This window comes from Neopsephotus bourkii, unplaced genomic scaffold (genome assembly GCF_033783945.1).
Source record: "Neopsephotus bourkii isolate Nb327-2 ecotype Australia unplaced genomic scaffold, CSIRO-AGI_Nbou_v1 NB_234, whole genome shotgun sequence".
NCBI classification, from domain to species: domain Eukaryota; kingdom Metazoa; phylum Chordata; class Aves; order Psittaciformes; family Psittacidae; genus Neopsephotus; species Neopsephotus bourkii.
Genome location: NW_026900744.1, coordinates 14,147,680 through 14,161,141, shown reverse-complemented (window position 1 = coordinate 14,161,141; position 13,462 = coordinate 14,147,680). Strand labels below are relative to the sequence as shown.

The 13,462-nt window shown below is 40.3% G+C and overlaps 1 protein-coding gene across 4 annotated transcripts in view; it reads left to right on the top strand.

Moving 5' to 3' along the window:
* Positions 1-13,462, top strand: part of MTA1 (metastasis associated 1) — an 81,163-nt gene that overhangs the window by 27,278 nt on the left and 40,423 nt on the right. For all 4 annotated transcript variants that reach the window (XM_061345414.1, XM_061345412.1, XM_061345415.1 and 1 more), the window contains exons 6-10: positions 4,272-4,389; positions 5,985-6,087; positions 9,614-9,713; positions 11,174-11,362; positions 12,443-12,517. In XM_061345414.1, coding sequence (XP_061201398.1) covers positions 4,272-4,389; positions 5,985-6,087; positions 9,614-9,713; positions 11,174-11,362; positions 12,443-12,517 — 585 coding nt within the window. The remainder of the gene's footprint in view (positions 1-4,271; positions 4,390-5,984; positions 6,088-9,613; positions 9,714-11,173; positions 11,363-12,442; positions 12,518-13,462) is intronic.

The window sequence follows — 13,462 nt, the reverse complement described above, 5'->3', positions numbered from 1 at the left end:
CTGAGCAGGCACTTAGAGATTTCACAGAATGAGAGAGTTCCCTGAATGTGTCCTGTCACTTAACATGGTATTTTGCTGTGGTGCAAACTAAGTTGGACAGATGGTAAAGAAATTGAAAGCTCAGGAACACAAATGTGCTTGGTGGAGGGTGAAGAGATTAAGAAAGAGATAGTTGTTGTCTGCTGAATTCCTAGCCCTGAATGGTATTATTATGAACTGTTTCTTTCTACTGTCCCTGTTCTTAATCCGTTCTTTGCTTCCAAAATGTTTCAGGGTTTGTTTTGTTCTGTTGTTGGTTTGTTGGGGTTTTTCGGGGGGGGGTGGGTTTTTTTTTTTGTTTGTTTTTTATTTTTTAACATGGCTTTTGTCAATAAAGCTTAAGTAGTTTTAGGGAATTTTTTGTTTGATTTCTTATATGTTATGACCACTAAAAGTAGGTTTTCAGCCTGAAGCTGTCTGCCTCAGAGGAGGTTAAACATGTAGATGGAAAATTTTAAGGAGGTAGTAAGCATAGCAAAATTACATTTGTGTTACCTGTTTTCCTCCTTCCACCCTTTCTCTGTCATTTTCCTCAGGAAGATTGCTCCATTATATTTGGAGAGCAGGCTGAAGGGGACCAGCAAAGACATTTTTACTGTGTCTGGCAAAATAGGATTTGTAGCAGGAGTGAGGAATGGGAAGAAAAAGAGAAAAAGCAACTGGAAAACGTGAATTTCCTGTAGATACTGAATTCCCATGGAGATCCAGAGAAGGGAATAGCCAGTTATGGCAAAAGCGTTTGATTTCTCTATTCTGCAGGAAACTATATTTACCATCAGTTTTACTGCTCTGCTCAGATATATCCAGAGGCTTGTGTGAATTTTGCCTGCTGGGTGCATGTCTGACATTTCCATTCCCTTTGGTATCCCCCCTAAAAATAAAGTGCTCTCTAGTTAAAATACATTTCCCCCCTCACCCACACTGACTTAATGAAAATAAGTTGATATGAAATAACCATTATTTCTGTACTGTACTTTGACTTTGAGCCCGTTTTCTTTCTCTGGTTCTTCTGCAATTTCTTTGTGGCTTTGGTTCTTGGCTATAGCTTAGGTGGCCTAGGGGTTTGGGTAGGGGAAGCTCTGAGATTGTGTGTCTAACACTTTGGAGAAGTAGAAAGTCATGGTTTAATTTTAACTCTTGGCAGGTCACTTTAATCTTTGCAAACATGTTGAGTGTTGTCTGGGATCTCAAATTAAAAGAAAGAAGTCATTTTCCTCACTGTTGCAAACTCAGCATACGCGGTTTTGAGAGCTGAAATGAACATGGAGGATTTTGAAGAACCATGTTTTATCGTGAACATCACATTTCTTGTGAAACCCTTCTGAAAAATCATGCTTATTGCATAGTGGTGATTGGGAGTTCACACGTGCAAGATTGTGCAAGGATCTGCCTTGTTCCTTAAATTATAGTTTGCATTGGCACTAAACTGACATTTAATAATGTTTTCAGAAATCCCACTTGTTGCGTGAACTGAATTTCATGCTTTTATGGAAGAAGATGGCACTGGGATTGCATTCCATCTGGGGATTACAGCCTGTTCTTGTATTCACGTTTAGCCCTTGAACTTCAATCTTTCTTCAGTTGAGGAGGCTCTGGTTGGGGAGAAGAGCTGAGAGGCTGTTATTTTTTTCATTGGACATGCTTGGTTCGAGACAAAACTGGGCAAAGTACAAGAATATGACCTGAGAGTGGTAGAGAAGAATGAGTTTATTTTGTAGAGAAAATTCATAGTGATATTCAATAAAAAAGAAGCAATAGGGCATCTTGCAGTCAAATACCATGAGAGAAAACCCCTCCACAATGAATGACTTTCCCCGGCAGAGAAAGTCTTAACTTAATGGGCCTTCCTTGAGGCCCACTGTGTTGTTAATACTACAGTGTTTGGTTTGCATATTTGCTGGGCAGCATGCCTGAAATACATTAATGTTGCACTGCATATGCTTTGTCCTAGAGTTGGGTATTTTAATGCTGAATAAATAAAAGGCTGTATTTATAACCTGAAGTCTTGTGAGACAGAAGCTTTACCTACATTTTATTTATGCAATGATACATTCTGAAAATATTGTGGTATCTTGAACTTTGTATATGACAGGGAGCAAGAGACACATATTTTTTTACACGGACATAATATACTTTTCATACACTCTGAAGCTCCTTTCTATCTGTAAGTAGATTTGACCCTGGTGCCTGTTGGGAGTAGGAGTCAGAAATGTCATTTAGGATGCAACTGAATCCCACTTCTTCAAACCCAACCACAGACAACCCTTCCAATTGAATTGGCTGGGTGCTGGAACAGCATTTTGCCAACTTCAATCCTGTTAATTGTGACATAACTTGAGATTGTTCTTGCCCTTGGGGTTCATATTTTCATGGTGGAGAAGTGACATCTTTTTTGCTGGAGGAGACTATTAGTTCCTGTCTTGTCTCTTGTGCTGTGCTGCATAGGTGATAGTTTTCGTGCAGTAGCTTTCTTAGGTAGCAAAGCAGGTTTGGCTTGCTTGTTTGGCTCTTTTTTGGCTTTTTCTCCTTCCTTCCAAACATGGTGATCTCTGCCCAGAAAAATTTACGATTTTTATTAAAATTGGAGCAGAAAACAGAGTTACCAGGTTTAACACTCTGGAATTGTAACATGCTGTAATTGGATGCTGGATGCATTACGCATGTAAAGAAAACATGAGAAACCTTACTGCTGGGATACCAGTCTTGGAGTAACGTGTAATGTGCAGGGCTGGGGAACAGAACCAGTATGTACCTTAGAAGCCCTAGCCTGCAGAATTTTTGCCATGTTACTGGGAAACTCACAGTGATTCTTCCTTTTTCGGGCTTTGTATAACAGATTGGGAGACTCTTTTCCCTTACCACCTCTTCATGAAGATGAACGGGGCTTGAATCTGATGCTGGTTTTGTCCTCATTTTTGTTGCATGCAGTTGACACATACCAAATATAGGGAAAGGGAAAATGAGGTGAACATGAAGTGAGGTGTGTTTAAACAGGGTGCCTGCTATTAACACAGAAATATGGGGAAAAGGAAAACTAGCCAGAAGCCTGATCTGTGAAAAATGGTGCAACACATAACCCAGTGTTTCTCTTCAGAAACACTTTTCTTTCCTGGTGATAGTGTTGCTGTGGACAGAGGTTATGAAAGGTCTTTTATTTCATGAACTATCAGAGCTCTCTTCTTGCGCCATATCCCCGCTATACATTCATCTTGCATATGTGGTCTCCAGTGTGTCACTCCATAGCTACAGTTTAGTACTTATCCATGCAGAAAAGTTAAATTACTTGTACTGTGCACTTTTAAGTAGTTAAAGTTGTGGCTGTTTTCTTTCTTTACCCTGGCAGGACATTTCTTGTTCTGGTATGAATTCTTGCTTTAATTTTACACATCCAGATAACAGAGGCCAAGCAGCTTTTTTAGCTTTTTTTTTCTCTGTTTAAACAAAAGCAGCAAATTAATGTATTGCCACCTGCAGCTGATTACTGCTGCTGCCAAATCTTCTATCCTTCTCCCAGTAATAAGCTGAAGGAGACATGGTGATTTAAGCTTAGATGGAGGTGGACAAGAAGTTGGTCAGCAGTGCATCTCTGCGACAAGGAAAGGCAAGTACATCCTGGTCTAGTTTGGCAGGAGTGTACTGAGCAGATGGATGGAAGAGTTTCATCCACTCAGTTCATCACTTGTGAGACCACTTCTGGAGTGCTGTGTCCAGCTTTGGGCATTCCAGCATGAGAGAGATATTGACATATTGGAGCAAGTCCAGTAGAGGCCCCAGAGATTGTCTGAGGCTTTGTGTCTATGGAATGTTTCATTGGTAACACTCTGAAGTTATGCTTTAACTTGTACCAGTATTTTTGTGCAGATAAGTCACTAGCATCTCGTACTGCTATTTTGGTATATGAGCAAGTGCAATTTTGTGTTCTGAAACAGCTGGTATTACTAAAAATTATCTCTGGTCTTTCTGAGCCTCATTTGTGCAAGAGGAGCTTTGTTCAGCTTCAAAGACTGTGTATTAAGGAAATGGCTGGTTTTGAGGGAGCGCTGTTACACTTAGAAAGTGGCAGCATTTAATGTGGGGTTTTAAAACCAGTGGTTCGTTTATTGTTCACCCAGTTTTAAAATCTGAATATAGTTAATCAAACTTAAAATGTAAAAGCTTTCTAGTATGTATACAAAGCTGAAAGTAAAAAGCTGATAATACTGTTTACTTCTTTTCTCTTGTTTTATTTTTAGGATTTCTTCTTTTATTCACTAGTATATGATCCTCAACAAAAGACCCTACTCGCTGATAAAGGAGAGATCCGAGTTGGAAACAGATACCAGGCAGATATAACAGACTTACTAAAAGAGGGTAATTTCCATAATTTATTTCAGTTGTTCAATGTTGAATGTGGCCAGTTTTATGTGTGCAGCCTGCAGAGGTGTGGGAGGTGGAGGTTTCCACTGCCAGGTCATGCATACAGTGACCGCCTGGTTTGTTGGTAACTGAAGCTGTTGCCCACTAAACACAATTAGTTATGTTTCAAATCAGTCTTTAAGTGGCATTTGTCCAAATCATAGAAATTGCTGAAACAAATTGAATTAATTGGCTCTCTCAGAGCTTGTACTCTTTTATTAAAGAGATTTCAGAATTTCCATGGGAAACACAAATTTCCATTGCAACTATAAAGCCTTTTGTGTTTTTAATCAAGCCTCACTTCCCTATAAGAGCCCCTCCTAAATTACTGCCAGCTAAATGCTGTCTCCCCTCATCAATTTGCCCGTTCCTGCTGGATGCCTTTTCCTCAGAGCCCTCTCTCCCCATCCCTAGTGTTGGCTGCCAGCCTAGACTTCTCACGTGCAAAACAGGCAGGAGGAAGAATTTGCTGGGCTGAATGTATTCTGAGACCTCCGCCTGCTCCCACTGTGTCACTGAGCAGTAAGACCACGAGGACTCTGGCCCAAGGAAGAGGGAGTAGTAGTAGTAACTGGTACTAATTACCAGATAGTAACTAACTTCAGATTTGTCATTGCACTACCCTACAGATCCAAAAGTGGGTGGAGAAACTGAGAGGAATGGGGAATATTGGTGTCTAATGGCTCCTTTCTGAGGCGCATGTAACGCATGGGGAAAGGTCTGTTGGGATGCTTCTCCTAAGAGAGCAGGAGTTGTGACCGATGTTGGAAAGACATTCTCTTGGCTGTGTGGGAAGAGATGTGAAAGCAGTGAGATGCTTCTGTCTTTGCTTAGGAGCTTTGCTGATACTGTTAGGCTCATGTTAGAACAGGCAAACAGATTGGTCAGGACTCTTGTTTAACTTGTCTATGAAACTGGTATTTATTCAGCAGCTGAGCAAGCCTCCTAAGTGAGGATGAACTAACTTGAAAGGCATTCTCTTCCCGCAGCAGTCCAGCAGTCTTCAGAGAAGGATAATGTCCAGATGTTTTAAAAGGATCAGAAAAAATACAAATAAAAAAATCTCAATAGCTTCTGTATTTTTCCAAGGTGTTTTGGTTTGTGTAGAGTCAGCAATATAAAAGCAAGAGTCTGATGCCATTATTTCCCCCTTAGCAGCTGATGCAAATTGAAACCCAGCTACTCTTTGCCTGCTCAGAGTAGCTGGAACGGTGTCCTGGAGCTGCTGCAAGATAAAGGAGAAAGAGTAGCTGAGCAAAGGGGCAGAAGAGGGACTGCCTAGTCAGAAGGATGTATTCTGTTTCCTATTACATGCGTATGTTAAACCAGTGCTTGAAAATCTGATTGTCTGATGCAAATGAGGTGTGTTGCTGTGCCTGTCAAACTGAAATTGTCATGGCAAATAAATGAATGAAATTTTTACAGTGGCTAGTTAAAGCAGAGTAACTGAAAAGGGTTAGCAGTTAAATTATTGTGAGAGAAAAAAATCTAGAAGGTAGTTCTATTTTGAAACAGCCATACCAAATATTTCTGGTTTGCTTTTTAACCAGGTGAGGATGATGGAAGAGATCAGTCAAAACTTGAAACAAAAGTTTGGGAAGCCTTTAACCCGCTAGTAGACAAGCAGATAGACCAGTTTCTGGTGGTAGCACGGTAAGAGCATTTTAACTCTACTTTCAATAAGTAAATGTTAATAACTCTTTCAAGCACTTTTTATGTTCTTTATGCTTTATTAATATACATGCTGGTTTCAGTTGCTTTATTCACTTGCTCCATTTTGAAATGATGGCCACTTACATGCCTTCTTGGGAGTTGCATGGCTACTCAGATTTACAACTTAATCACTTCCATAAAAGAATAGCAAATGGCATGTAAAAACTTTCCTGTACTTGATGAGGTTTTTCAAATACTTCAGCCAGCATGCGGAAGGTTTAGTGAATTAGATTCTTGACAGTTTATTACTCTGTCCATTTTCTCCCTTTTTCAAATCTAGTGACATTTTAACATCTAGTAATAGTTTGCTGAGAAGTCTGGTAAAGTGTTTTTGATGGACCATGGATGCTTTGTAATGCTTAGATTCCAATAGGTAGGCACAATAAAGTAAAAAAGAAAACCCTGCAAATCTGTACAGATGGTGAAATGTGTGCTTTCATTTAAGCCCAATGCAATCTTTATTGATCAACTTTTCCTTTTAAAAATGTTCTCAAGCTTTTTCATTGGTATGCATTTATATGAACAGAAGCCAGTACTAAATTTTTGGCTCTTCTAAAAATAGGTGACTGAATAATTTGGGGAAGGGAGAAAAAAACTGAAAAAAGGTAACACTCCAAATTCTGTGTCTTGTAAGTCAGTTTGTAGGACTGCATGAGAGGAAAGTGTTTTGTGTAGATGGATAGTTGGACCTTTTTGCTGGTTGTAGTCAGTGGAACACATTATTGGATATGGTTAGGAAAGGGATGTGTGAAGTTACAAGCTGCTAGTAGTATCTTGTTTGCTGTTCTTAATGGTTCTATTCATTGGCTGTTCTGTCTGATAGATGTGGACTCTGACTTGCAGGGCTACCTACTTAAGCCAAGGCCTTTAGCCCTGGAGAAGGGTTAAACCTGCATTTCAGATACTCTGTTAAACAGGGGTTTATAAATAGGGCCCTAGTTCTGTCTGCCTTTTGGTTGTTAGTTTTTCCCTTGTTGAGTTACCATGCTTTTGAAATTTCTCCTGAACTTCCCCAAGCGTGGCATTGCTGTGCCTTGTGTGGGGTAAGTCGATGGGATACTTGCCAGAGAGGCAGCGCTAGAGCTTGTGTATAACAGTCTGCCTGACAGAGCCCTCCAGTTCTGGTTGAAGCTTCTAGATGATGCAACGAGGGTATGTTTGTATCAGATAGCAGTACATGTGTTCAACATGCTGAATGGAACAAGCTCGGGGAAATACTGAGAAAAAAGTAAAGAATTGATGTAAATTAAGGACCTTGTGAAATGCAGCGTTTTAAGTACTCAAGATGAAAAGTGTGTGTATACTCAGACATACACACCTGCAGCGATTCTTCTGTGTACTTTGAAGGTAAAGGTTGCCATTATGATGAACTTTGGCCAAAACTTAAAAAAAATCAACCCCAAAACACAACAGTAAATGGTTAATCTGCATTGCAGTACTTAAAACCCTTCATGTGGCTGCTTGGGCCTTGTGTGAGTCCAGTAAGAGGGAGCCAAGAGTGAAACCAGGGTGGGAAAATTAAAATTCAGTTACAGTCCACATTGAAGAAAATCTCACAGTTCAGAATCCATTAATATGTTTTTGCCATTGGTTAAATACAGGCTTTTTGTTGTGTAGACTCTTAAGGTTCATAAAGTTCATAGTGTTCTGGCTGCACTAAGGAAACACCATAGAATTTAGGCTCTTGGAAGTTTTACTGTGCTGCTTACATGATATATTGCTGTTTCCCTTGACCTGTGTCAAGTCAGACTGGTTGAACTAAATGATTTATCTGCAACAGATTAATTCTACATGATTGGATGGATGTAGGAAGTGGATGAAAATGGCGGGAGGATCATCTCCATGAGCAGTGTGGAATAAACAGATGGAGTGATGGGGGGAGCTGAAATATCTGAGCAAAGGGTATTCCTGCTTCTTAAGGGACCCTTCTTGACAAGGCTGTGGCTTCACAGTTGCTTCTAATGAAGTGTAATACAGCACACCATCAAAATGCTAAGATCTTTGTTTTCTGGGTTAGTTTGAAGCAGGATTGATTCAAATTGCCACTGAACCACACAGTGCTCTGGTGTTGGTGTGAGGAAGACCCGGCAGGAAGTGAGAGGGTGGAAGTGCCTGGTGGATGGGGATTTTCAAATGGGTTGGTTTAGAGTGACTGTAGAGCTGCTTTGTGATGGGGGGTTCCACTGTGTATAGGCTTTAGTGGTGAGGCTGCTTTTAGTGGTTCTTTCTGGCTGTTGACTGCTGCCCACTGGGTTTGCTGATGCAGCCACTTGAAGATGCATGCTGTAATGAGGATCACTAAGGAGATCAGTATAAAAATTGCTTCTACCCAGAATCAGCAAAGTGGTCCAGTTTATGATAAGATGCCAGTGACACACACAAAAAGTACCAGTTCAGCTAAAGCTGAGGGTGGGGAAGTTGTGAAGCAGGATGGGTATGGTGACTGGGAGACCAGGGAGAGGGCGAAGTGTGAATCTCCACAGAAACCTTGAGTGGGAGAGTCTGGTTTCTATTTTGGCCAAACTTAAATATTTGATAACAGCTACTGCTTAAGCATTTACCTTTCCTGCTCTTGTGCTGCTCAGAACTAGTTTGTTTCTCTGTGTGCTCAACTAATTTGAGGAAGTGATACAAGTGGAGAAGAAAACCCAACCCACCTGTTTCTTGCTGTAGTTGCTCAGAGGAATTCAGCTCCAGTTTACTGTGCAGGAGCACGAGTGTTTCACCCATGTGGTGCAGCAAGTAGTGAAGAGAGTAGGAATTGCTGGAACTGATTTTCCTGTTGAAGGTTTCCCCAGCTTAATTTCTTTAGGAATAAGATGAGGAGCATCATGGGATTGATCTCAGATGCAGGAACGGCTTGCATCAGGAAGTATATAAGAATTGTTGTATTCTCATACAGGCTACATAATATATATTATTAAGTATTAAGTTGTAAAATAAAGATTATTTTTAACTTCACGTAATCTTTCAAGAAAAAGCTTGTGTTACTGCATTTTTTCTGTCTGATATTGGTGTCTCCCAGCAAAAAGGTCCAACTATCCATCTACACACAAAACTTTCCTCTCATGTGGTCCTACAAACTGACCTCTGGATAACACAGCACTATTACTGCTCTTGTGGAAGAGACTTTGCCATTCATAAAGGTTGCTTGTGCTCAGTTTCTGTTAAAGCTTAAGTCTGTTGAGAGATAAGGCATAAGAGAGTACTTTAGAACTCTCCCATTTGTGGTCTTTGAGTCTTTCACTGTTTCCCCTTCCTAAGCCTCTTTGGTCATATGAACCAAGTAAAGTGTTCATAATAACAAACTACATCTGAAGAGAATGGTCACTGGCTCAGAACTACGCCAAACCATGTAATCTTGTTAGTGAGAAATAGAGTCTGCTGATCTCAAAGAGTGTTGGTTGTGTGTTTATATTTATTCTTGTTTTGCATTAAAGTTAATGCTCCGTTTAATTTCTTTCAGGTCTGTTGGTACATTTGCCCGAGCACTAGATTGCAGTAGCTCTGTCAGACAGCCGAGTTTGCACATGAGCGCTGCAGCAGCCTCCAGGGACATCACACTGGTAAGATCTTTTTTAAGAGGATGATCAGTTTTTGAGAAATGCAAAATACTCACCTCAGCAATAACAGTTGGCAAAAAGAGGAGCAGATGGATTGTAATTGTGGCCTGCTGTGAAGCAGATCCTGTCTTTGTAAAGGAACCTTTTATTTACATATGAAGTAACTTTTTCTGGCCTTGTGCCTCTGGATAAGTCCAGGAGCAATTTTTTTTTGTTCGTTTTGGTTTTGGTTTTGGGGTTGTTTTTTTTCTGTTTTATTAAAATGTTCTGATGACATGCTTCACAGCCCATCTCTTGCATGGGCTCAGTAGCTGTCCTAAGAAGCATGCAAATCTGCCCGCCTGCAATGTTGTAATGCCAGAAGCCACTCCTTATCACTTCCCCAGCAGCAGACTGTCACTGGCATCCTTGGGCAAGATTGTCTGGGGGAAGAGCTTGTGGTCAGATAAGAAATTTCAGTTGATACTGTTCTTCTCTTCAGTGAGCTGTATTTTACTGTACATGAGAAGTGGTGACATTGTTAATATTTTATAATCATAAATTATTCTGAGTATGTACAGGAAAGGAAAAACTTGAACTTCTGTGCTAGTTTAATGAAAATTTGAATAAAATTTATGAAGTCTTCAGAGAACTGTTATCAAAGCCTCACCTCATAACTGGAGTAATGTGAAATCGTATATAGAATAAATTCTAGGATAGGGCACTGCAGATCAATTATGCACGTGCACAAAACTGGTATGATGAAAGGCAAATAACATCCTGATTAAAGCTGCAGAAATCAGGAAATAAAGCCAAAATTTCATTTACTAATACCAGCTCCTCCCTCGCAACATGTTCTCAGCCCTTGTAAATCACAAGTCGCAGACAGTCATAGCTCAGCTTTCTGAGGAGTAATTGCTCATGGGAGCAGTTCTTTTTTCCTAATCAGCTATGATGTGTGACTTGACTTGAATCTTCTGGGTGTTTCTGGCCATTGAAGAGACTTTATGCCTGTGCTGCTGCACTTAAATATCTTTCTTATATGCAATTTTTGTGGATTATTTGACAATAACATACTCTTGGACCTCTGTCTTCATGTCACATGTATGGGTGGTACTTAACAGGGCCTGCTCAGTCCTGGGGTGAATGGGTCTCTATCCTGTGTATTTTCTTAAATACACAGGATAGTGTATTTAATAATAATACACGCCTTAAGTGCTACAGTGGTGTTGCTGGTGAATAGCTAAGTAGGAGTTATTGATATGCCACAAAAACCGCACTCTTGTTGGTGAACATTAGATTTGTACACTGACAATTACAGGGAGTCTGAGGTTGGAACAAGTTTTTATTGACTTTGTGTTAGGTACCGAACACTGCGCCCTCAAATCTTGGTGCAGAATTTTTGTTAATACTGTTTCACCATTGGGCATTTTCTCCCCAAATGCTTGCCCTGACATTTATCTTTCTCTTTTACAACTATGTAGTTCCATGCTATGGACACTTTGCACAAAAATGTCTATGACATTTCCAAGGCAATCTCTGCGCTTGTGCCACAAGGTGGGCCAGTCCTGTGCAGAGATGAGATGGAGGAGTGGTCTGCTTCGGAGGCAAACCTCTTTGAGGAAGCACTAGAAAAATATGGAAAAGATTTCACTGACATTCAGCAAGATTTTGTAAGTACCCCGTGGTGACCTGTTCTGATCAGTGACAGACCTGGTTTACAGCTTGTCTAAATTGTGTTGGGTTTTCTTCATGTTGAAGAAGAGGGCTTTGAACTGGAGCATGTGTCCTGCTATATACTGGGGAAAGGAAGACCTCATGCTGATGACAGCCTGTTATACAGTCAGAATTTCAAATCACAGATGATAGCTTTTCCTTTAGAGACATTAATTTAAAGTCATCTGCTCCACTACAGCTGAGGGAGGATTTAAGAAAGTGTTGTGACAATCTAGCTGCTGTAGATTAATTTGTGTTTGAAGGAGAATAAGTATTGGGCCTTCTGAAACATGAAAATTTAATCACTTAGTATAATGAGATTTCAGAAAGGGCCTTTTGGTGTTTAAGAAGGGATCTTGGACATCCAGGGAAGTGTCCTGTAGTTTGTCCAAAGCTCTACCCTAGGTGCTCAGCATGCAGATTGAATGGAGCAAAGTAAAGAGAGCCAAGTTTCACTGTATTGCTGTTTGAGTCCTCTGGAACAAAACAAGTAGTTTTAGTTCTTCTTGTCCCATAGTCTCATCTTGTAGACAGAGGGACTTGGAAACAGCACAATACACTGGTCCTGAAGTCCTCATGCTTCTCACACAGAGAACAGAGCTGGCAGGGCACAGTTCTGTTAGTAGTTATTACCTTATTTTAATGGGCAAACTCCATAGAAGCCAAGCAGATTAGAATTGTGATGGTGTTGCTGTGACTCTTGCTCAAGTCTTTGCTGCTCAGAGAGAGTCTGAGCCAGTGGGATTCCTTTCACATTGTGCCTCTTGGATTGTTTACTGTGGAGCCAATGCAGCATGAAGATTTACCTGTAACCTGCTCTACTTCTACACTGAAAGAACTCTTTTGAAAGGGCATTTAATTTAACATGGGTCCCATGTGCATCTAATGCCCTTACGAGATTCAGACTGTCTTTTTTTGTTAGGAGGGTTAGTAGTTGCAAGGCTCTGCTAGAAGCTGTCAAAGGAATCATGTGAATTTTCAGTGAGGCTGTGTGCCAGTTCCCTGCAATGACTGCTGCTTTTTCTTTATGTCCCTAGCTCCCATGGAAGTCCTTAACAAGCATAATAGAATATTACTATATGTGGAAAACTACAGACAGATACGTTCAGCAGGTAAGAGTCAGAATCACGTATTTCTTTCTAATAGAAGATGTTTTTCTTCCCTTTGAAACCAAACGCTGTTTCATTCTCCCTTTTGGGGTTCAGCTTTTTCAATAGGTGGGTTCTGTAATGATCTGACGCACTGAACAATCTCTTGTCACTAAATTCATCAGCCATTCTGTGGACGCAAACATGTAGCGTTGACATTTGTGCTTTCTTTTCATGTTTGCTTCCACTTTATTTGTTTGGAGCTTTCAAATGTCTGTTTAGGAATGCCGCAGTCTGGGGAAAGAAATACAGTGAATTTCTGCCCATAGAGTTTGAGATCAGCATTAAATTCAGTTTTGACTTCTTAGGGGCAGGGCAGTGCTGTACAGCAGGCACCCATGCTAATTCTCCATCTCTGCCTGCTCGTGACTGATTCAGATGCACGGAGGCTCCCCCATCTAAGCACTGCAAGTAAAGTGTTTGTCTGGGAAGCATTGATAGCTCAAATTCCCAGACTTGTTATACTTGAGAATCAACTTTGAATAGTGCTTACGATCATTTTTATCTCTACTTGTTTAAATACGAAGGCTGCTTGATTCCTTAGAGAAAGCACAATGCAAGCAGCATGCAAAATGCAGACTATTAGATGCTACTTACAATATTTAATAGGAAAATTAATTCAAGAAGGGAGAAACTATAATGGATTTTTCAGTATAATTATTAGTTTTATGTTTAAGTATCTATTTGAAGTATTAGAAGAAACGGAATTACAGAAAAGTCCAGCCTTAACTTGCTTCATTTGAAATTCAGCCTATGATAAAGAGAAGGTGCCTGAGGCATTGGCCAGTATGCGGCATGTGCTGTGTTTGGGCATCTTGGTTTGCAGTGTGATTTTTACCTTTTTCTTTGTGATTGGAACACTGTTTATACTATAGATGGATCCTCTAGACAAATGAGTACTCTTTTGCA